The sequence below is a fragment of the Ischnura elegans genome, chromosome X (genome assembly GCF_921293095.1).
Source record: "Ischnura elegans chromosome X, ioIscEleg1.1, whole genome shotgun sequence".
NCBI lineage: Eukaryota > Metazoa > Arthropoda > Insecta > Odonata > Coenagrionidae > Ischnura > Ischnura elegans.
Genome location: NC_060259.1, coordinates 52,621,214 through 52,644,828, shown reverse-complemented (window position 1 = coordinate 52,644,828; position 23,615 = coordinate 52,621,214). Strand labels below are relative to the sequence as shown.

General features: G+C 36.4%; 1 protein-coding gene across 3 annotated transcripts in view; it reads right to left on the bottom strand.

Moving 5' to 3' along the window:
- LOC124170476 (erbin-like) overlaps positions 1–23,352 on the bottom strand; it is a 62,082-nt gene extending 38,730 nt beyond the window's left edge. For 2 of the 3 annotated variants that reach the window (XM_046549197.1, XM_046549199.1), the window contains exons 1-7: positions 23,144–23,352; positions 22,275–22,438; positions 21,864–21,999; positions 19,815–20,104; positions 3,659–3,733; positions 3,453–3,578; positions 3,154–3,373 (exon numbers count right to left, since the gene is read on the bottom strand). In XM_046549197.1, the coding sequence (XP_046405153.1) occupies positions 3,154–3,373; positions 3,453–3,578; positions 3,659–3,733; positions 19,815–20,104; positions 21,864–21,999; positions 22,275–22,421 (994 nt within the window). In that variant the 5' untranslated portion in view covers positions 22,422–22,438; positions 23,144–23,352. Of the gene's footprint in view, positions 1–3,153; positions 3,374–3,452; positions 3,579–3,658; positions 3,734–19,814; positions 20,105–21,863; positions 22,000–22,274; positions 22,439–22,717; positions 23,062–23,143 lie in introns of those variants that run through there. The other variant, XM_046549198.1, reaches the window with a different exon arrangement.
- Positions 23,353–23,615: the final 263 nt, after the last annotated feature.

The following is a 23,615-nucleotide window of genomic DNA, read 5'->3' as shown; positions in this document are numbered from 1 at the left end:
TGCGATCTTTATAAAAAATTAATCAGACACAAAAGGACCAGGATATTTGTATTTTAATGTAAAGCTACACCGGGTTTATAATTTCCATAGGTATTCTCTTCATAAAATGGAACTGTTTTATTTACTTTTTGACAAGGAATGTTTCAAGTAGAGATGTGCGAATAGTATCCTCGAATACTCGAATACTGGAAAGTATTCGATATGCGAGATCTCGAATAATTATGCTAAAGGTAAGACCTCGAATACTTTGAATTTCGTGCCATACACTGTCGCATGCACGTCGTTGGTAGTTGACTAAGAAAAATGTAAAGAACTCTATTCGTTTAATGCATGCAGCGCTGCTTTAGGCAAGTTGACGAACTACATCAAATTCGAGCGGTGAAAAGAGTTCGACGTGGGGACCCGAAAATGATCGGGTGAAAAAATCCGAAAATCCCCGGTTTCCCCCACCAGGAGAACCTCAGTGCCGTGGGATAATAACTACGTAGTACAATTCCCAAAGTCCGCTACCCCTTCCATCCATCAGCCCTCGGCCCCTCCTCTGATGCTTTCCTCTTCTCCGAAATCAAACAAAAGGCCCCAGCTCGCACAGGGTTCGTATTAAGAAGACCATAAATCAAAAGCTTAAAAAAAAAATCAAGTAACAGGAGAGTAATAGAATCGTGTTTCACCCTTCCCTCATTCTCCCCCACTGACCTTTTTCTGCCTACCTGCTTCGAAGTTCCCCATTTCTGGAGGTCAACTGCTGCATGGGTCATCTATTAGCCCAAGAGATTTCTAACAATGACTTTCGGCTATTGATATTACACCTTTATTGGATTGAAATATTAGTAATGTGCGCATCATTTAAAAAAGAATAAGACCAAACAGGACGTATTTCTGACTTTATTTAAGCATTTTACGCAGGAAATAAAAGTCAAAATACGACGGACACTTAGAATTCTGGCGAAACTCGATATGAGCAGCCGAGCTTCTCGGAAGTTGATGCGGTATTTTTTTCCGAAAACATATATGTATCAAGTTACAATTTATTAGTTATACTATAAATCTCTATTGTCACAGTCACAGACGAAGGGATATATTCTCAGTATATTTGGTTTCTCCCAGCTAGCAATTCCAATTTGTCTGCTTATCTCGTGAAAACTTCTAAAGATGGACTGAAAATAATTGAAGAAGAAAATCCGGTGGAGAAGCGCTTGTATTTTGCAAAATGCATCGGATAGTCTGCTAGCACTTGACAGTAGGAATGGGGGTAAAGCGAGCTATCTGTTGAAAATGAGAAGTTTGATGAAGCAGAGAATCAGATGGGCATGCCGCTGAAATGGTGTTTGGTAGATAAGAATGTATAAATCAGACAGAAATCCATCGTAACAGTGTAAATGCCGAGAAGGCATGAAATCATTTTTTCGTGAGGTGGTGTGTCCCCTTCGGATATTTAAGAGAGATGTTAGTTGAATCAACTATATGTCCAAATTGTTTCCATAAAATTAAAACATTCCATTAATCAGCTAAATTCCTGTTTGAAACCTTTAAAGGAAATCACAATTACACGCCAAAATCCTGAGTTTCCTGCTGCATAGGCAACCCAGTCAACCATTCCTGCATTCATCGTTTTTTTTCGTCCATCCCCTTAAAAAAATGATAGATCGAGGTTCTACTGTATACCTTTTCATTTATACATTCATCACGTGAAATAGAAGAAGAAAAGTAAGTTTATTATGCTTTGTGCAGTTCTAGTATTCGAGGTATTCAAGCAATGATTTAATATTCGAATTCGATATTCGAGTTCGAGAAATCTGCTATTCAACCCATCTCTAGTTTCAAGTTTAGTTGAACGTCTGCTCTAGCATGCAGATGACGATCAGTGGCGGGGAAAAAAAGCTCTTGATTAATTTTTCAATGGTTATTATCGCAAATTAAGAGATACGCTGTCTACATTGTATATTTCATATCGCAAATGCAGAATTATTACTGTGGCCTTGCATTCGGTTGAATATGGCCTAAAGGAACTGAAGATTACATCGCACTCGGACATATTTACGCTGTGACTAGTCAAGGTCAAACTGGAGAGGAAAGTGAGGGCAGCGGGGGAAGTGGAAGTAGAGATATCATAAGTAGAGATGCGTGAAAATCGCAAATGCGATATAGATGCGACGACTGGACTTAAAAGATATTTTTACGCAAATTTGCCTTTTCGACGGAAAAATTCGTACATTTTGTGACGAACACAGTTTAAATGCTCCGCCGACACTCACCGCTTAAAGCATGTGAGCGACAGGCCAGCTGCTAGTTGGCTGGGACTCTACATGGCCGCGAACTACAAGTGGGAGCGGGCAAGTTATGCCTCCGCCACTATATGTCTTATTCCTTGATTTATCATTGTTCTACAGCATAATTATTTAAAATATTCTGTATTCTGCCACATAATTGTGTTTCCCTACTTTTTATCGTCATCTACCTCATTATGAAAATAGACGCTACGAAATGCGATAAACTGTTATTGAAAGTGCGATAAAATAAAAATGAAAGTGCAATTTTCACGTATCTCTAATCATAAGCCATAGCCAGGCTCTCGCTTGCATCAATTTATCTCACGTCCTGGTTTCCTATAACTGCAGCTGTGTGATCGTGTGCCATAGTTGCCGTCACGGGAGTTCTGTGTTCTGTTTTCCAAGCATTGCGGTGAGCGATCGCACTCAGTGACCACGGATCTGCATCCCGCAGCAGCTGCATCCTCGGCAACTTGTACGAGAAGCGGCGTGGTGCCTGACAGTGTTGTTTCCGACGTCGTGCAGTGGTTTTGAATCATTCATGCAAACCACGTTTCTGAATCTGTGACCTTGCAGCCACGGATGCATGGCTTTCGGAAACCAGATATGACACGGTGCAGGGAGAGTAAGAGAGCAATCAAGTTATTGCTGATAAAAAGATTGCAGTCGGGAGAAGAAAACTCTTAATGACTCCGGAAAACAATCTAAAATAGCATAAAATGAGTGTAGATAATGACAAATTGTTTGATTTACGTAAATTATGAAAACTAAAAGAAATTTAAGTGAAACTTTGGATTATTCGTGCTGCCTCTCCCCATCATTAGCCTGGATAATCGGGATTATGCTGTATTTGGAGAATTTATTACTTGAAATGCTTGCTGACCTGGAGGCAAGTCTTCCAACATGTTTTCATCCACGTTCAGGATGTGTAGTCTCCTTAATAGTCCTATTGAAGGTGGCAAAGTCTCAAAATCATTTTGGCTAAGGATCAATTCTTCTAATGATGACATTTTTCCGATTGACTCTGGGAGAACAGATAGTTGGTTATCATCCAACTTCAAGGTCATTAAATTCTTCAGATTTCCAAGTGACCCAGGAATTTCCTGTCAAACAGATATTAGTGGCAGAATGAGATAAAAATATTTTCAGCACTTGATCATAAAAATAGCAAGTCAAAATTACCTGAATTTCATTTCCTGAAAGGGTCAAATCGCAAAGCTTCTGACAATTCTCCACATCTGATGCCACCCAGTTAATGTTATTGTTACTAGCATCTAAGTGGACCAATTTCTTCAGGTTTCCAACAAACTGAAATGATATACCACTAAGATTAAATTACTCATCAAATGAGAAATAGCTCTACTGATTTCTCAAAAAAATTAACAAACCTGAGGAATACTTCTGATTCTGTTGAAGTCACACCACAATTCAGTGATGTTAGGTAACTGCCCAACCACTTCTGGCTGGAAGATAAAATAAAATAAAAAGGAAAAACAAATCATTAAAAACTTATTGCAATTTACAACAGCATGTGTAGTGAAAAAGGTCAATCTTATCCTAGTACAGCTAGAATAAATGTTTAACCATGGGACTCATAATCTTTTATAAGCTGAACAATGCATACCAATGAGGACATATTTTAAGATTTTGTAAGAACCCCAAACAATTCCATAATGTGGAAGTAGTGAACTCCAAGCATAAAAGATCACAGTACACTTATCATGTTCAGTAACAGTAACCCTTTTCCAAGTACATACTTAATTCCCAAAAGTAACAACTGGAATATCAAGCATATTCATATAAATTTGCTAGGAAATGCATGAGGGACAAAAGATTATGCCAGAGAGAAAAGCTCACCAGACAATGATCAACTTGAGCTTAAAATAAGCAACACACAGAACTTGATTTTATAGGTGGAACTACATGATGAAAATTAATATTCACATAAAGCTTAACCACTATGTATATATGAATATGCAACTAAATTGGAAGGCAAACATAAAAAAAAATTAGGCAGGGATATTTTAATCACAAGATCCCTTCAATTCCCAATAATGCCATGCAAGAAAACTCTATGCTACTGGATGAGCAAACCTAGGCTTGCATGCAAGAGAAAGGGTATCACAGACAATGCTTGAAAACAACAATACAGAGAGGAGATGAGAAATCAAGAAGGGACGGTAAGCAATTCATGCATCTACCTATATTTATTCACAGTTGAAAATGCCATGTAGTATGAATTTATATACAATGTATGTATATGGTAATGGCAATGCCAAAAAATATACACATCTAAAATAAATAAGTAACTAAAAACATCTTCCTACCTAAACAGACAAAATTACAACACTTGTAGCCATAAAAATGGAACTTATATACACAATAGCATTGTATACGCATACTTAAAAAATTACAATGATATACAAAACATATTCACTTATGAACTATCCTCAGGAGTTATGTATCTCAGGAGAAAATTTAACTCCAAAACGGATATCTTTCAGAAAATATGAAAATTTCCCTTGAATATAAATATGTACATACATATAATCTTTAGGTGGTCTTTGGTATACTCTAGAGGTTAAGTTTTGCAGTACTTGTTTGCATAAATTATTACGGAGCACATTATCATATTATTTTGAATTTGACCATAAAATATACATTGTATGTACTTTAATAAAAATCATTAGTCATAAAAAAGGTTATTTAATGGAAAAATTCAAGAATACTAATTTGAGGAGTAATGGAGTACCAACTGATTTCTCTCCACGATACACTTTTCATACAGCAACATCAATCAACATAACTGAAATTCACATGAAGGCAGTAGCAAAAAATTATTTAAGAGGAAGGGTGAAATACACATGTTTTTCCCATAAATATAGCAGTAGCAACAAATTATTTATAGATCCCTAGGTATTTTCCTCTTTAAATCCTAATAATTGGTCATATTACCTAATACAGTGAAACCCACTCAAAACAAACTCCTGCTTTTCACAAAGTGAAATCAATTCCCTATTAAAATAAGGCTTTTTCTACAAGCAAAACCTGCTTTTATTGAAGGCATACTAAAATGACTCCCATTTATGACGAAGTTGGTCTCGGGAAAGGATTATAAACTTTCAACCTTTTCTAAGCTGTTATAAAATCTTTATGGCAATGTCAATGGTATGCATTTGTTTTAAGACACTCTAGGGGTGCTCTTCCATGACTCAACTACATCATTTTCAAGCGACCCAGTCTTCAGGGCTGTATCCAGCTGCACAACTGCAGTTGCTAGAAGTTGCAACATACCCAATGGAATGTGATTGAGGAGGGTTCATAACCTCATCAATCTATAAAATATTCATGGCTAATAACACTTGCCCATGTTTTGACATGTTTTTGATGAGCTTGACTAGAAGAGCTTCACATATTCCCATCGGCAGAGATTTGCGTTGATCGGTAACTATGTAATTAAAAACTTATAAAGTCCTCTGTGATGAATGGTAGATGCTATCACGATTTCCAGGCTCCCCCTGTGTTGTTACATGTCTGATGATGATAGTTTTGCCAGCAATCCAATCAGAATTTTTGGGTCAGAAGTGGAGAGTGATGCAAAATGGGCCAATATATAGAAGCCAAAGAGGTAGAACTGCAAAATGACTGCTACTTCCACAACTTCAGCATACATATTCAGGCCTATTTTGTATAGAACTCCACTTCAGACCTGAAGATGACGGCAAAACTGTCATCATCGGACATGAAACAACACGGTGGAAACCCAGAAATCACACCAGCAAGTTATTAATTATACACTTTAATAATATCAACATAAGACAGAGTCACACTGCGTATTTACATGAATTCAGTATTTCCACTCCTAGTTTGACCACAATTTTAAAAGGATTTGAACATAGGCCTTGCTGAATTAGAATGACAACCTTATCTTATGGGTGGCATATCCCTGAAAATATCTCCATCACCCATTCCGAAGTTACTATCTTAACAGCACAGATGGTATTTGAATTGGTACATTCATTTGATCATGTCTGGTGAATAATTCTTTAGAAATTTGTGGAGGCTCTGAAATGAGGAAAGGTAGCAGTTTTCTCTGCCTATTTGGATGGCAGCTCTTTTTCTAAATCCTTTCAGGCATTTTTTCCTTTCCTATGTCAGGTTGTAAAATAATTGCTGCAATTCTGCTGCAGTGTGCTAGATTTGAAGTTCGATTCAAAGTTAACAGGAGTGTATCCACATATAACTAAGTAATTGTAGCCCCCTAAACTTTTTACACATGGGCTAACTATTTCAAGCACAAGCAATACAGCCAGAATGCATTTTATGAACTGCATCCGTAAAACCAATACAATTTTTATTTCTTTATAAATAATGATATAAAAAATGTCAAAATATAATTACCCTAATTTTTTTAGGATGAAGAGATTCAAAAATTGAATAAAACAAGAAAAGGAAACAATTGTGTATACTTTATACATTCCATCAAGCCACATGCTTCAGCTTTTTTTAGATAAAAATCCTAATTAGTTAACTAATGTTTATTTAATAAGTCATTTTTGAAAAATAATCAACAATAAATCAACAATGCCCCTACAATCACTTTAATATTTCATTAGCTTCAGCTAAAATGGGTATGGAAATCATGGCTGAAGCAGCAAATTATGCCCACCCAAATATTTTATATGTATATGTATTAGGGTTTTCACTTTGTAATAACACTATGATAATATCAACGGAAATTACAACATTTAAGATTACAAAAAGCTTTTGCAGCATCTCAGACTGGGAGACTAAAACCATAAAAATACTCATGCCTAAAGCAGGATCCAAACCCAGTACCAAGGGGTCAGCTAAAAGCACAAATACACACCACAATGAACTTGACCAGCAACAACAATTGCAACTAAATATTCCACTGATGCATGAATGCATATTAGACAGTTAAGGACACTTACTCACACCTCTTCCACAGACATGAATGCTTGAAAAATAATAAGATTATGTTTTGATACTATGGGATGAATTTAGAATCACTGCACAAAGATATGAATAGAATTAACACATACCACCTACATTACCTAACGTATTAGGTAAACTTTAAATGAATACATAATAAAATAGGACATGTTTTATGAAAATCAAAAAAGGTATCTTATAAGAATTATTGGTAGCAAATTGAACACTAAGATTTTGAGTGCAAATGTCTTTCACCTTAATCCAAGACTAACAAGAAATAAACATATCAAATTCTCCATTTGAACTTTAAAAAAACAGTGTAAATGAAAAATAATATATTCCCCAAAACCTATGAAGAGTACCCAGGTAAAAATTTATAGTAATGTTATTTCTTGTGAAGTAAGAGCAAGCACTTCCTTTTTTAGAGTCGCCAACTTAACCTTGTTCTGTTATAACCAAAATTAGGATACTCTCCAAATCACAGAATCTCCTCATAAATTAGCAGTTTATTGTCACTGAACAATTGATCATGAATTTCAGCCATCAACATGCATACCTACAATATAATTTAAGATTTATTTACCTCTATTTGAAGCAAGGAAAATTATCTAGCCAACATAATATGAAATAAAACTCAAAGTTGAGTTTATCTTCAAATAAATAATAGCGGCAAGTCGGGCACATTCAACAAAATTATTAGGTGTTATCCTCACTGACAACCTTGACTGGTCATCACATATTGACTATATAATGAATAAACTATCCACTGGTATATTTATTATAAGAAAGCTGGCCGAAGTAACTACCATTGATACTCTGAAAATGATATATTATGCCAACATATATCCTCAACTAACTTATGGCATCATCTTTTGGGGTAATTCTAGCTGCTGCCACAAAGTCTTCTCTATACAGAAATGTGCAGTGAGAGTCATGGCTAGTTTCTATGCGATCACCTGGCTTACCTCTTTATAATGATCTGAAAATTCTAACATTCCCATCACTGTACATACTCAACTGTGCCTCTTTTGTTAAAAATAACCCTGAAAACTTTCAAAAAAAAATAGTTCTCTCATAATGACGCAACCAGAACCACCGATGATCTTCTACCCCAACACCTTCTGCCAAAAAGGACCCTTATTGTCCCTAACAAAATTACACAACAGATTACCTTATGATATCAAATGTCTTCCACCTACACAATTCAAGAATGCTTTGAAGAAATATTTCATGGAAAACAACTACTATAGCCTGAAAAATTTTATGTTGGGCCCTGAGTAATCTTTGTCCATAGGCCACAAAATATTGTATCTTTTCCTTTAAACTGTAAACATTGTAAATATTCCTATCACTTAATTTATTTGTATCAATTGTTATTTATTTTTATTATATTTTTGATGACTTCCAATGTCACTGGCATATATGTGATCTCTAGGAACACTTAAAAAAAAATTATTATTATCTTTATTATTAAATTACATACGCCAAAGAAAGATTACCATGTTTGGTTCAACTTCATTCCTCATATGAATTTGAAATGGTCACAAAATCGTGGCATACATCTGTGAATTGTATGGTGATGAAAACTGCATTAATATACAATCTTAAGCTACTTCTGGCAGCGGAGGAATTAGTAAAGAATATACATCAGCATTCAATGAAATACTACAACATACCACATGCAAAGAATTTCAATGTTATTGCTTGTGATTACAAAGACAATTTTGAATTATATAGGTGTTCGACATTTTCAGCAACGTAAGTCCCTTGTAGACAGACTACTTTTAATTTCATTCACACTACAACAGATATTTCTTCTTCGGCAATTCCCAAATTACAATCCAAAGTTCATTGAAGCCAAAAGTACTGCATAATATTGTGCAGTGATAGTGCAATTTCCCAAAAATAGTGAAATTGAGTACAAAATTCAAATATTACGAAGTGTATTTAAAAACTAATTTACAAGTGGCACATGCATTAATGTGAATCTAAATCCACCTATCAATGATAACTGTTTAAAAAAAACCTCTTCATGGTATAAGTTGTGTGCTACATACTAAAATTAAACATAAGAATGTTAAGAAGTAAATCACATGTAGTTAATGTTGGATAAATCCTGGCCTCAATTCCTCTAGTAACAGTCAATACTGCTACCTCAAAGCTCAGTCAATTAGATTGCTTGAGGTCAAATGCTCAGAAACTGTAGAGCACATCCTTTAACCCCAGTAATTTCTAGTAATCAGTAAAAAATAAAATTGGTACAGGGACAAAAAATGATAGGAAGGAGACCTCTCCTAGAAGCAATTTCATAACTACAAGATGCTAACTCAAACATGAACACAAAAGACAGCAAAATGAACAACCTGAAGTAATTTCCTAAACTACGATGGTATAGTAAGCCACTGAAACACCACCACCAAAACCTGGCCCATCTTGGCTGAGAATCCACTAAAATTCATTCATATCTAATGGTAGAACACATGATCCTCCTTGAAAATTAGACAAATTAGACTTAATCTGAATTGATAATGCTAACGGTAGTTTAGCTTTACAACAACCATCTACACCACATATAGAGTCATAAATGACAGACATTACTTAACAAAGGTATTAAGCTATAATGCTTGAAAGTATGTAAGTATTCATAAAAACTAGGGATGGACGAAAAAACGATTTTTCCCAGATCCAGATCCGAATCGTATCTTTGATTTCAAGTGTCGGATCTTTGGATATTTTTGGATCCAAATGCTTTTTAAATTGCCTCCTATAAAATGAAGTAATTAGACATTCAAGTTTCTTCTGAGCACATACAATAAATAATGAAAAATTAAACTTTGTTTTTCATTCAAAATGCGTAATCTGCAACAAAATTAAGAGCGATATGAAAGACGTTTTTATAGGTATAGTTAATCATTATATTAAATTGCAGCTGCGAAATCTGCTGAAGTTGATGGTTTCTGGCAAAACTTTATGGAATTTACTGATTTGGAATGAAAAATTAAACTGTTTTTCATTCAAAATGCGTAATCTGCAACAAAATTAAGAGCGATATGAAAGACATTTTTATAGGTATAGATAATCATTATATTAAATTGCAGCTGCAAAATCTGCTGAAGTTGATGGTTCTGGCGATACTCTATGGAATTTACTGTTTTTTAATGAAAAATTAAACTTTGTTTTTCATTCAAAATGCGCAATCTGCAACAAAATCGAGAGCGATATAGACGTCAACTGTGGTGAACTTTAACAGAGTACATAAGACGAAATACTCAGCGAGGGGTTGGGCTGCAGAAGCGTATATAGGAAAAGTGGAAGGGAAGGAACGTGCTCCCTCCGTCTTTCAAGCAGCTAGGCTACAAAGAAGGGAGCTAGGGGACCAATACGTCCAATCTTGCAACTTTGTGACGTCATAGGCTTCAATGTGAAGCCGGGCGCACTACATGGTATACGCAGTTTGCGTTTCCAGTCTGTCTCATGTTGTGTTAGTGTGCTCATGCAACGCTTGTTTCTTTGAAAATTGTGCTGTTTGGACAGTGTTGAATATTGGTATAGCCTTGCTCTAACTAGAAAGCTTTGTATCAATAATTAAAGCTTCAAATCTATATCTTGTATGATGTTAGGCACGATGTGGTGGAAGTTCTTAATATAAGTAAAATTGGACAGCACAATATTACCACTGAGTTTCATTTTTGACACTATGCACTTCGTTGCTACAATGTTGTTTGTAGCACTGAAACGCGTAGGGTCCAAAGTAAAACTCAGTGGAAATATTGCAATGTTCAACTTTACTTTTATTAAAACCTATAAATACTTTCAGAAATGCATTGTGTTTGGCCTCATTCTTTTTTGAATCTCGTGTATGTCATCCTTTTGCCGAAAGCTATTGTTACCCACATTTTCCCACATTGATTAGTTGAAGATCATGGTCCCGATGTATTACTTTCCCACATCCATCTTTCAAGAAAAAAAGAAAAAAATAATTTACAATGTGTCATTTGTGGCTAATAATGACAGGCACTTAGTTTGAATCACCAAAAGATGGAACTACCATAGGATGAAGCCCAGTGCCATAGGATATTAACTATGTTGCACATTTCCCAAAGTCTCCAATCCCCCTCTAATCAGCCCTCGGCCCCTCCTCTGACACCTTCCTCCTCTCCTAAACCAGTGAAAAGGCCTCAGACACCCCTGATTATGGCACGCCCAGGGTTCATGTTACAAAGACCATAAATCAGGGGTCTCCAAAATAACTCTCCAAATAACTCTGTGAGGTGCCGCTAGGAGCATTGCAGTGCTGTACTACACGTCAAAGTCCCCTTCCACTGTTCGTAAATAAGAAATATGCCACCGGATACTTCAGTATACTCAGTAGTACTTCGAATACTTCAGTCATCGGCAAATTTGCTATCCGGCCCGCGGGGCAATTCGGAACTTGGAATGTGGCCCTCGCGGCCTAGTAAATTGGAGACCCCTGCCATAAATCATTAGCTTCGAAAGAAAATATCGAGTTACAAGAGAATAATAGAAACGTGTTTCACCCCTCCCCTTTCTTGGCAACTAACCTTTTTTCAGCCTACCTGCTTCAAAGTTTCTGAAGGTCAACTATTGTATGAGTCATCTGTTAGGCCATAGGTGTCTAACAATGACTTTTGGAAACTGGTATTATACCTTTATTGTAAAATAATAATTGAAATATTAGTAATGTGCACATAATCAACCAAAGAATGATTCCAAACATGACGTACTTCTGATATTATTTAAAACATTTAAAGCAAGGAAATAGGTAGTTGGCAAAATATGACAGAGACTTGGCATTCTGGCAAAATTGATATCTTCACAGCTGAGCTTCAGGGCAGCTGATGTGGCATTTTTTTCCAAAAACAGGATTTCAGATTACAATTTACGAGTTAATTATAAATCTCACTTGTCAGAGTCACTGATAAAGGGATATTTTCTCAGGATAAAGTCTCTCTCCCTACCAGTTGTAAGCGAAAGCGTCATTTCCAAACTTCACCTCATATGAGTGGTTATGTACATACTTTCCAGTGAGAGTTGACTTCAAAAAAGTGAGTATTTTCAGTGTGTCTAATAAAGTCAAGTTTCATTTTTATTAGCTTTATTTTCATTCCTCATCGAACCATGGTCCTCCCAAGTAAGTAAGTGAGAACTTTAAAAGATGGATTGAAAATATTTAATTGAAGAAGAAGAAAAGAATCCGTGAATCTTGCAAACGCCTCAGGTTGTCCACTAGCACATGACGATAGAGGTGGGGGTGAAGATGGGGGTAGGGGGCTGCCTGGTGAAAACAAGAAATCGGATGAAGTCGAGGATCAGATGGCTGTGCTGCTGCCAATTAATGCAAAATTGTTCATGCTTTACACAACTGCCTAAATTATCTTAAAAATATGCCAATCGGAAAGGAAAATTTCAGATAGCATGTTTTTGTCCCATGTGATCCATCTCACAACCAATCACTGCACCAGGGAAGACATTGTTTTAGGCATACGATGTGCATTGCTCTCGTAAATATCTGTACTTGAAATGGTGTGTGACAAGTAAGAACTTTTAAAGAAAATCAAACAGAAACCCATTGTAGCAGTGTAAATGCCGAGATGGTGTGCAAACATTTTTTTGTGGGGTGGGGTGTTCCCTTCGGATATTTATAGGAGATATTAGTTGAATCAGCAATTGTATTTCCAACCAAAGTGTTTCCATAAAATTCCAATATTTCTGAAAACAGCTAAAGAGTATTTGCACTCGGGAGGATTACGATTGAAATGCAGTAGTTTCGATAAAGTTCATCATAAATACCATTAATTTCGTTTAACAGCTTGCTTAATTGTTGCTTAGCTGGCATAATCATTAATATTTAATATGCTTTGTTTTCGCATTGATATTGAGCAGACGAAAATGCTCAGCTATTGGCTCCTCAGTATATGATGTCATTCTGTTCTCTCATCTCATCAGCTTGCAAGGTGTTTCAGTTACAGTGAACTGCGTGTGCATTTTGAAAACGTTAGTGGAAATGATCGGTGTAAAGGAAAATACATTTAAGTGCATATCTTGGAATCAGGTTTTGTGTACGTTTCTTCAAATAATATCCTGAAGGTGTAAGCTTCAATGATTGGCCATGCTGATTATGTTGGACATGCCACCGCACGAAGTTTTAATGTTGCACTGGAGGGTTTTTATAGTGTAGCTTCATTTATAATAAGGAGAAATCGACGGGAAACCTAATCAGTATTTAGATCAAAGTGAATATAGTAAGAGTGTTTTTAACAGTATTTGGCCAAAAGCTCGTGAGCTTGACTCGAAGGTTTACTCAAGTAAAAGTGCCAGTGCGTAGGTAACTATCGATATTTATATCATTATTTCAAATACTGATCTCAATTTAAATGAAGAATTCTTTTCCCTTCTAATATTATTTAACCTACTTACCCGCGAAAAATTCATTTTTCACATTGATTTTTGACCTGTAGTGACTGAATGAATCCATGATTCATTACTTAATTGGCACAACTTCTGGGCTATTTGAAACATAAGAACAAATAACTGGAGTTACATTAGGTCCAGTCAAAGCAGTCATTTGCATCACTGTGCTTGATATAAAATTACAAAAATTTTGAATACTCAAATTATCACTTTTTATCGAAAATTAATTTCCCGGATTTTCCGTTTTTTAGTAAATAGTATGGGTACTGTTACTTAGAGACTTTGTTTTCACGAGTTAGGTCATAATGTCACAAGGATCATCACCTTTTAAGTGCCTCTATTAATGTTTATGTCGACATGAATCTGCAAACGAATGCAAAAGCGAGAACCAAAGAGCGAGAAATACTAGTAGGTAGTTCAAGGTAGGGAAGTTAATAGAGAGCCTTGTCGCCAGCGTAACCGAGAAATTAATGAATTCTAAGATGTAGATGATACCATGTACACACGTTGAACCTAGTCCATAAGCCATTCCATGGCTTCTTTTAAAACTCAGTATATGCTTTAGAGGTCGTAATGAACAACGTGTGCCTGAAAACACAAAGAACAAAATGACGTTACAGCTCTGAGAATAAAGCCTAAAGAATAAAGTGTTTCAGACCATCATTAATTTTGAAAATTTTAATAATTAATATCTCACTCAAAAAATACATCACTATTCTCAGACTCCGAATTTAGCCTAATTGACATTTAATTTTTTTTGGAGATCACTTACCAAAATGTACAAATACTCTATTCTTGTATAAATCTTTTAAAGTTCATCGCAAATACTGGACAAAATCCTGCATTTCCTGCTACGTAGGCAACCTAGCCAAACATTTCTGTATTGATCATTTTCCCACATTCATTGTTTTTTTCGTCCATTCCCTTGAAAAACGATAGATGGAAGTTCCACTGTACATAGAAGATAAAATTAGACAAAAAATATGTTTGATAACTTTAAAATTGCATAAAAATACTAGAGAAGAAGTAAGTCTAATGAGTGTAATATAGTATACACCCGATTATCTGATGATGATGGCTGATGACGGGGGGGAGGCGGCACGAATGATCGAAACACGTAAATAATCCAAACTTTCACTTAAATTTCATATATTTTTCATTAATCATGTGAATCAAACAATTTAATATTATTTTTGCACATTGTCTGATATTTTAGGTTGCTCTCTGAAATCATTCACGGCTATCTTTCACCGACCCCTACCTTTTTAGCGCTGATAACGTGATTGTACTCGTATTACTGCTCCGTGTAATGCCTGGTTTCCAAAAACTGCGCACCCGTGTCTGTGAGATCACGGATTCAGAAAATTGGTTTGCACAAAATAGCTGTGCTACATTGGAAACTAGAACGTCAGGCACCACGTTGCATAGTCGCATCTCGCGCAAGTTGCCCGTTATGCAACTGCTGCAGGACGCAGTTCCGTGATGCTGAACGCGATCGCGCACGCTGATCATGTTTAGATAACATGAATACGGAGCTTCTGTGAAGGTATTGGTCACGCGATCACCTCATCGTGAAGCAGCAATCATAGGAAACCAGGACTTTAGGCAATTTGTCTATACAGACAAGTGCCTAGCTATGAATCATGCTATCTCTACTTCCACTTCCCCCACCGGCTACACCACTGCTATTCCCTTCCTCTCCAGTTTCGCCTTGACTAGCCACAGCATAAATATGTCAGAGTGCGACAAAATCTCCGGTTCCTTTGGGCCACATTCACCTGAATGCAAGGACATGGCAATAATTGCACATTTGCAGTACGTAATATAGAATTATATATTGTAGACAACATTTATCTTAATTTGCGATTGTTTAACCATTGAAGAATCTTCTAAATTCAATCAAGAGTTTTTTCCGCCACTGATCATCGTTTGCATGCTAGAGCAGACGTCCAAGTAACCTTGAAGCATTCCTTGTCAAAAAATTAAATAGATTAATTTCCTTTTACAAAGAGGATTCTAATGGAAATTATAATCCCGGAGTGGCCCAGCATTAAAATGCAAAAATCCTGGTGCTTTTACGTAGGATTGGCTTTTTTAAAATGATTGCGGAAACTAGGGATGAGTCGATTCCATTTTTTTTCGATTCCGATTCCAATTCCGATTCCTTCAAATCGATACCCGATTCTCGATTCCGATTCCATCGATTCTTATTCCTTCTAACAGGTGCGATTTTGATTTATCTGTAGCATTGCTGTCATTAAAATTTAAGAATTGAATGGAATAAAATAACTAGGGATGGACGGATCCAGGATTTTTGGAGCCAGATCTTTCGAATAGGATATTTTCGAATCCAAATGCATTTTCAAATTCCTGCCATTAAACAAAGTCATTATTCAAGTTTATTCTGGGTACATACAATTAATGGAATGCTTTTTAGATTTTCATACACATTTAAATATTTTTATAAATAAAAAAATATTTTATGGGCTTTCAAGTTTTTTTTTTTTAACATCTTTACATACTCAGGGCCTAAACTGTTACGCTTGGGTTTGGAAATGAAAATAGGAAAAATCTTAGGATGAACAACTGACCAGTAGCGTAGCGAGAGGACCCCCCAAAATAAAAAAACACAATTACTTTCCTTCATAAAAGGAAACAAAATAAATGAAAAATGAAAAAAATGAATCTTTGAAAAAAGAAGTTTTTTTCTATTACGAAGGCTGTTAAAATTAGTTTGAAACCCTCTCCTTTGTACCCTGTTGTTTGAAAATTTCCCCCCCCCCTGGTTTTGGGCCCTCCCTTAAAAAAATCCTGGCTACCCCCTGCCATCGACTGAATTCAAATTTTCCTCATGCACGTTTCCCCCGAATTTTACTTTCTCATCGCATACGGACTTGTGTTTCACCCGAAAATGCTTCAGTATGGTGAGATGGATTTAGCACATCCTCGCGATAATTTACGCCACAGTACACTACATTCTCGTTTGGCCGCGGTGGCTTAACAATAATGTACCGTTCATTGCATCCATACATACCAGAGCAGCCTGGCGGGAGTGCGGTGGCGGCCGAACGCAACCTGTCGAGTCCGCCCGGAGGCAGCGGCGGCTTATGCCAAGCAAGTATCAACTTTCTCAAGGGTTGCATTGATGAAACTGGGCTATACAAATGCGAATATGTCTAAATTTTTTATTATTGACGCAGACGCATGATAGTCTAAAAAAAGTTACATGTGTAAAAAACCCACTCTCAGCGTGTATTTATGAGATACTTTTTTTCACAGGAAAACTTCCCGCTCCCGTGGTTTCCAATTTTTTTTTTCTGAGAGATGCTCATGAATATGCACCATTTCAGGGTTTGTCGGTTTGTCGCTCTTGCCGACATTTTCATGTTTCCGAGGCCTCTTAGGCATGTTCGTCGCAGCACCCGCATGCCGCCCGCGTATCCTCCGCGCCGGCAAGGCTGACACCGCGGCCGCTTAGGTGTGTGGCAGTCTTTATGCCCCAAACTTATATTCTATGCTCAAAACATTTATCTTCCTGGAATCGATGGAATCGGAATCGACTTTAGGCGATCGATTCTCGATTCCGTGCTCGAGAATCGGTGGAATCGAGAATCGACATTTGGAATCGACTCATCCCTAGCGGAAACCACTGAAGATGTGTAAAACTCATGCCCGGATAAGCCGCAACACGAATAAACCGCAGCCGCATAATCGGGAGTCTGCTGTAGTAAAAAGAGTGATCCAAGTCATTCAATCAGCTAACAAGGAGACATCGCCAAAGTGATGTTCGGGATCTGCATGCGGTTGTTATTAAATGAAACTATTTAGGTAAGGTAGAAAAAGTGTCACGGCTTTCTTCCACATAGGCCCGGGTTCGAGAGATATTCGCCTGTAAAGATTTCGCACAGCATGACATCCCTTGAGTAATCGCTACCACTTACTTCCGGCCGTGTTTTTCTCTCTTCTAATTTTTTAAATCACTGTTACATTTTATCCCCATTCGTTTTATTTAGTTGCTTCGCGATTTTTTAAATTTAATATAAAGTTATGGATTTTAAACGAAACTCCGAATTGTGCCTTACCACGGCGATTACTCAAGGGATATCATATTGCGTGAAGTCTTTACAAGCAAATATCTCTCGAACCCAGGCCTATGTGGAAGAAAGCCGTGGCACTTTTACTACCTTACCTATATAGTTTCAGAAAATAACATCCGTATCCAGATCCTGAACATCACTTTAGCAACGTCTCCTTGTAAGTTTCATTGATATTATTGCATGGCATAGCCAATTCAGGATAGTACTTATTTAAGTTATTGTTTGCAGCAGCTACACCAGTTTGAAGGAGTCTATATTTTACACTTGAAATTATAAAGACCAAACAATGTTTTCTATGAAAATGCCATTACTGAGTATCCTTCAAATTATGGTATAGTTTAACAGTCATCTCATCCAACTATTATCTTCTATATTATTTCTACTGTATAGATACCTTTTTCTCTACTTATACGCAACCAAACTCTACAAATGACGTACCAAAATGCACAGAATTTATCAGAGAACATGCGACGGCATATCTTACTTCCTAAATATTGCTATTGTTTCCTAAAATTGGTCTTTTAATAGTAAAAAAAAACAAAAAAAACCAGTAAATATTCCTGGCGTTAACAGTGCACAAACTGATACATTTGTTCATTTGCAACAATATCTCGCATTATTTAAATAACTTTTATCAAAATGCGGCTGATTCCACATTCAAGTCTCCTATTGTTACGTAAGTATGAGTCATCATGTGCGTTTAACAGAGGATAGTGTAATTACTTCCAATGTTGTGTTTAAAGAGGTCCCTTGACCTCCATTTGTACATGAACATTCCAATTAAATTTGTACATAAGACCCTGCTTTTTTATTCATTTTAAAATTAGAAACGCGCCTATCCCTCTGCGGACCAGCATTTTTAGAGCGGGGGAATCCCGCTGGGAGCAGGCGCAGCACGCTCGTTACAATCTATATTTGATTAACATCACCTCTGTTTCAAACCAACGTCATTCAAATTATACACCAGTAAAAAAATAAATAACAAATACAACCATAGAATATTTCTGATGAGTAATTTGAGGTGCAGATAAAAAAATATAGGAAGTCCCAAGTTGAGCGGGTAAAGTGTTCTCAAAACCCTAAGCAGAAGATGAAACAACTTAATAAGCCACATTATGAGGCATGATGATATGATAGAGAAAGAAAAAAACAGGAAAAGAAGACCTTGAACAAGATATTAATGGATCAATTGATAACAGTTTCAACAGAACTCAAATGTAAAAATTATAAAAAGGCCAAAGCTTGCTTTAAACCGCAGAAGAACAGCAGATGGTCGAATTTGACCATTCCCAATCAGCACTAGGTGCCAGCTATCCAAAAATTCTATGATACTATCCTGGGATTCATGGATAGCCAACTGCAGTACGGGATCGTTATCCCAAGAGGAAGGATCCAGTGGGGATACAATTTTAATACGCTAGGCATAGTGGCAAGATGAATACCCTGTTGAACAAGGAATGCAAAGATAACGAGGTAAATGAGGGTATGTTGAGGATCAAGCACCCGATAAGTTAGGTACTGATTGGCTAAACCTAACCACAGAGATTGATTGCAGTGCTTCCAATGGCTTTAAGCACACTGAAGACAAAGAAGTTAGACAAAGAAATAAGTAAAATATTTCTCAAAAGATTTTCTAAAAAGGACTCTGTGGGTTGAACTTTCAAATTGTTAATTTTACAGGACCACTGTGTTATTATTTCTAAGAATTTATTCATTACTAAGTCAATCATCACGGTGTCTCCAATAATTCTGCTAATGAACATAAAATCTGACCCATCCCGATTTTGACCCAAAATTGAAAATTGCCAAACCCTAGGGTGATAATCACCCGACTCAAAAATTTTGGGGCCCCAACAACCCATACCAGCAAGTATATGTAAAACCTTGGAAAATAGGAGATATTAATTTCAAGGATAAATTTAAAAAACATTAAGTATTTTTCTATCTTAAAAACATGAAACAATTTCCTTCAAATGATATTCTCATGTAATACTATCCGATTATCTCCATATCTGCCACCCATTACCACAACAATGACTTAAAACTCTCTATAACTTACCACATCAGAAAATTCATTTTGACCAATGTCCAAACGCTGAAGATTAACTAGCCGAGCTATAGATTTTGGCAGTGTGTTGAGATGGTTTTCCCTTAGCTCCAATATTCTGAGTTTTTGAAGGCGCCCAAAATTTGCAGGCAAGAATTCCAGATAAGCATCGTTTAAATAAAGCTCTTCAAGAGCAATTAACTGCATAAATCCCTCCGGTAATTTCTCCAAGGGATTGACACTGGCATCCACCGTGGCTAGAACCTTGCATCCTTTGATACTGTCTGGAATGCCTGATATCCCTGCAAAGATATAAGTGTATTTGAAAAAAATATAGGGATACAAATGAAGTCACTCACAGATGAAATAAAAAATGGATGTAGCAGCATAAAGTATTGCATTGGGCCTATAACTCCTAGCAGGAACTCCCAAGAGTAAACCTATTTGTCACACACACAATTTACTATCAGATAGTCCACAAAAGTAACAATTCCATGAGCTAAAACTTCAAATTTATGTTATTGTATATAATACTACAAATCAAATAAATCATACAAAAATACTATGAGCATGTCAGGAGACAGGAAAGGGATTTTTCACTCAGGAAACCATTTTCGCAATTATACATTCTAGAAGCTGGTATTCCAACAAAAAAAATTATTCTCAAAGTAGAGAGAACTCAAAACCATCAGCACATTAATAAACTTTACACACTCACTACCTTTATCAACCGAACTGAGATCGGTCTGAACTCAAGCCATACTGAAAAAAGAAAGCGACCTAACTCAGCGTTCTGTGTTTACCAACATGGATTAAACACATCAATCTTCATCTATTAACTCCACCATCCTTCTAAAAAATACTCCTTTAGCAACCTGGAATGAGTAAGCCAGAATGATCTCAGCTCGGTTGGAGAACATAGTGACGGGTGGCTCATCAACAATGCAATCAGTTCATCCACACTTTTATTGCCAGAAATGAAATTCTAAGGCCAATGATGAGAAATATTCTGTTCCAAGTGAAAAATGTAATTCTGAATTAAAAACAAAATGAATTATACATGTTTTCCAGAATAAATGCAAATATGGACTGAGAGGAGCAGCTCAAGTCGATGGAGAAAAATGATAACTCTATCAATCCATGCCTAAGATCTAGAGCACAAATATCTTGCACATTTGGGAAATAGACAAATTTTGACGTGACCTTCACTTACACATGAAATACCACGCCTTGATAACACCTTCATGACTTTACTTTCAATTCCTCAATTTCCATTCTTGCAAAAGGGTGTTTCAAAATTAATAGTGCGGTTATAATGCTTTAAAATAATTATTGCACTTAACCTGAAGCTATAAATGATGCATTAAATGAAAGAGAAACAAAGTTTTTTTTTGCAACAACGCGCATGCGCACACAGTATCCGCTATAATTCACTGGTAACTAAGATGGCGACCAGTGAACAGAAAGATTTGTATGTTTTACACTTTTCAAGTACAAAATCTGTAATTACTGTGCAACGTGCGCACCACTTTAAGTTCGGTTGTGATGCTACAGGCAATGATACCACCCATGCGTCCACTACCAGCTGACCTTCCCCAATTAAGAAACAGGATTGATGCACCTGTTGCAAAAATTACTTGAGAGGCATTAAACAACGTTTAGGACGAATCGTGTTCATATCTGCTGTGTGACGAATGGTGCTCACATTGAAAACTTGTTAACTATTATGTAAAACTGTTTGAGTTGCTCTTATTCATTTGATGTATGATTTACAACTGTAAGTTTAGTGTAATAAATAAAAGAAAACGTTGAAACCCTGCTATTCATTCAAAAACACCCAGTATATTGGCTATGCTAACATAAATGACCTGAACTTCGGATTTTCTTCTCTGCATAGAGTAAATTTTACTGCTCAAAGCATAAATATGGGTACCATACTATTTATTGGCTTGACTATCTTTATGATATTAACACATTCCAGGTAAAACTGTTTAAGTAATGACACTACTTGAAAAACATGATGTTCCTATAATATGGAGAAAAAATTGCCCAATAACATACCATTTTTACTAATATCCAAGTGTTCCAAGTTGATCAAGGAAGAAATGGCTGCAGGAATGCTTTGTATTTCATTGTCGCTGAGACCCAAGTGCCTCAGCCCATGGCAGTGAAATAAAGGACGGGGTAAATCCTTTATCTGAAAGGGTTAGCAAAATATGAAGTTAAGAGTAAAAACAAACCTTGAAGAAAAAACAGATGCAAACAACTTCAAGGAGGCAAAGATTCTAACAAATATTAAGTAGAATCAGAAAATCTCCGAACTAACTAAAGAAAACAATGTGATATCAGATAAGAAACATAAAATTGTCATTAAGAAATGATATCACATAACCACTGACAAGAGTGATACACATATGTAAACAACGTGCCTTACTCAATAGCAGCAATCAATTCGTTAAAAAAAAAACTCACCCGGTTTGCGTCCAAATATAGTTCTTCGAGGGTTCTTTCGAAGGCGAAAACCTCCGGGGGTACATCTGTGAGGGTACAGTGCCTGTAGTCAAGCCGTACGATGTCTTCCGTTTGAGACTTTAAGCAGCCGAAACATTTCCACGGCATGACTTCAAGTATGGAAACTAAAACATACCAAAAATAGTTTTAAATTAGCATCAGGGGAACAGCGTTCTATTGTGATAGAAGTACGCAATGGTAAATGAACGTGTGGATTTCGAAGATTTTCATAGAAGTCAAAGGATATTAATACAGCAAAAACGGCCTGAATTTTACAAATACGATCACCTTCCGGAAGGTATTTAGATTTAAGAGTACCGATTCTAAATGAAATTATGACCGACACCATATGAAGTCGGTTCAAATTATGAATACCAAGGATATTATTATGCTTGTATACATACTGGGAGAAACTTAATAGTTTGTTTAAATTTGCTGCCCTGACACGCGCCACCCTATGTATATAATTCACATTAATCATTTGTAACAGAGAATCTGCCCGAGGTAATTAACTTTGCTCTCATTAAATAACACCAGCATAGCCGACATTCGTTAAAATTTCTCTTTGAGTATATAGATGTTAGGTGTGGACCCGCCCACAGAAAACCTGTTTCACGTCAAATTAGGAAGAAACAACTATGAGAAGTATCTGTGTGTCAATAGCCTGAACGTCAAACAGAAACATGGCAAGCCAATATCATGACACACATTTAGTGTACACTACACAAGGTAGATAACCGATGAAGATAAGACGATGGGAGTTTTAGAACGATAAAGCAGTTCTGCTAGCTGTATTCATTAGCTTTTAAGTGTGAAAGACTGGCACTTACCGCGCCCCAAATCCACAAATATTATAATACTAGAGCTCTAAAGAGCTTAAGTTCTTGGATCAGGCTATAGAAGTCTGCAAATCACTTTTCGGTAACAGTCATAGAACATATCGTCCATAATTACTTTTAAAGGGATACGTCGTGAATCGAGCAAAATTTCAGACATTAAAATAACAGAACATCCCCAAAAAGCGTTGCGAAGAAATTGATGGTCCAGAGCAGTAGTACTAACCTAATAAAATTTACCAACAGAGCGATTCGCGCGATTATATTTTGATTCTTAGCAACTATTTGGCTATTTTTTTAAGAAACTATAATTTTATTCCCAAGAGAGGTAAAAATGGATCATTTCTCGGAATTTCAACTACATGCAGTGCTCTATTTCATAAGTTAACTCAACAATGTGTGGACCATTATAATTTGTAATGGTGGCGAAATTGTTGGGTGGAAAATTGAGTCGGGGCTTGTGCGA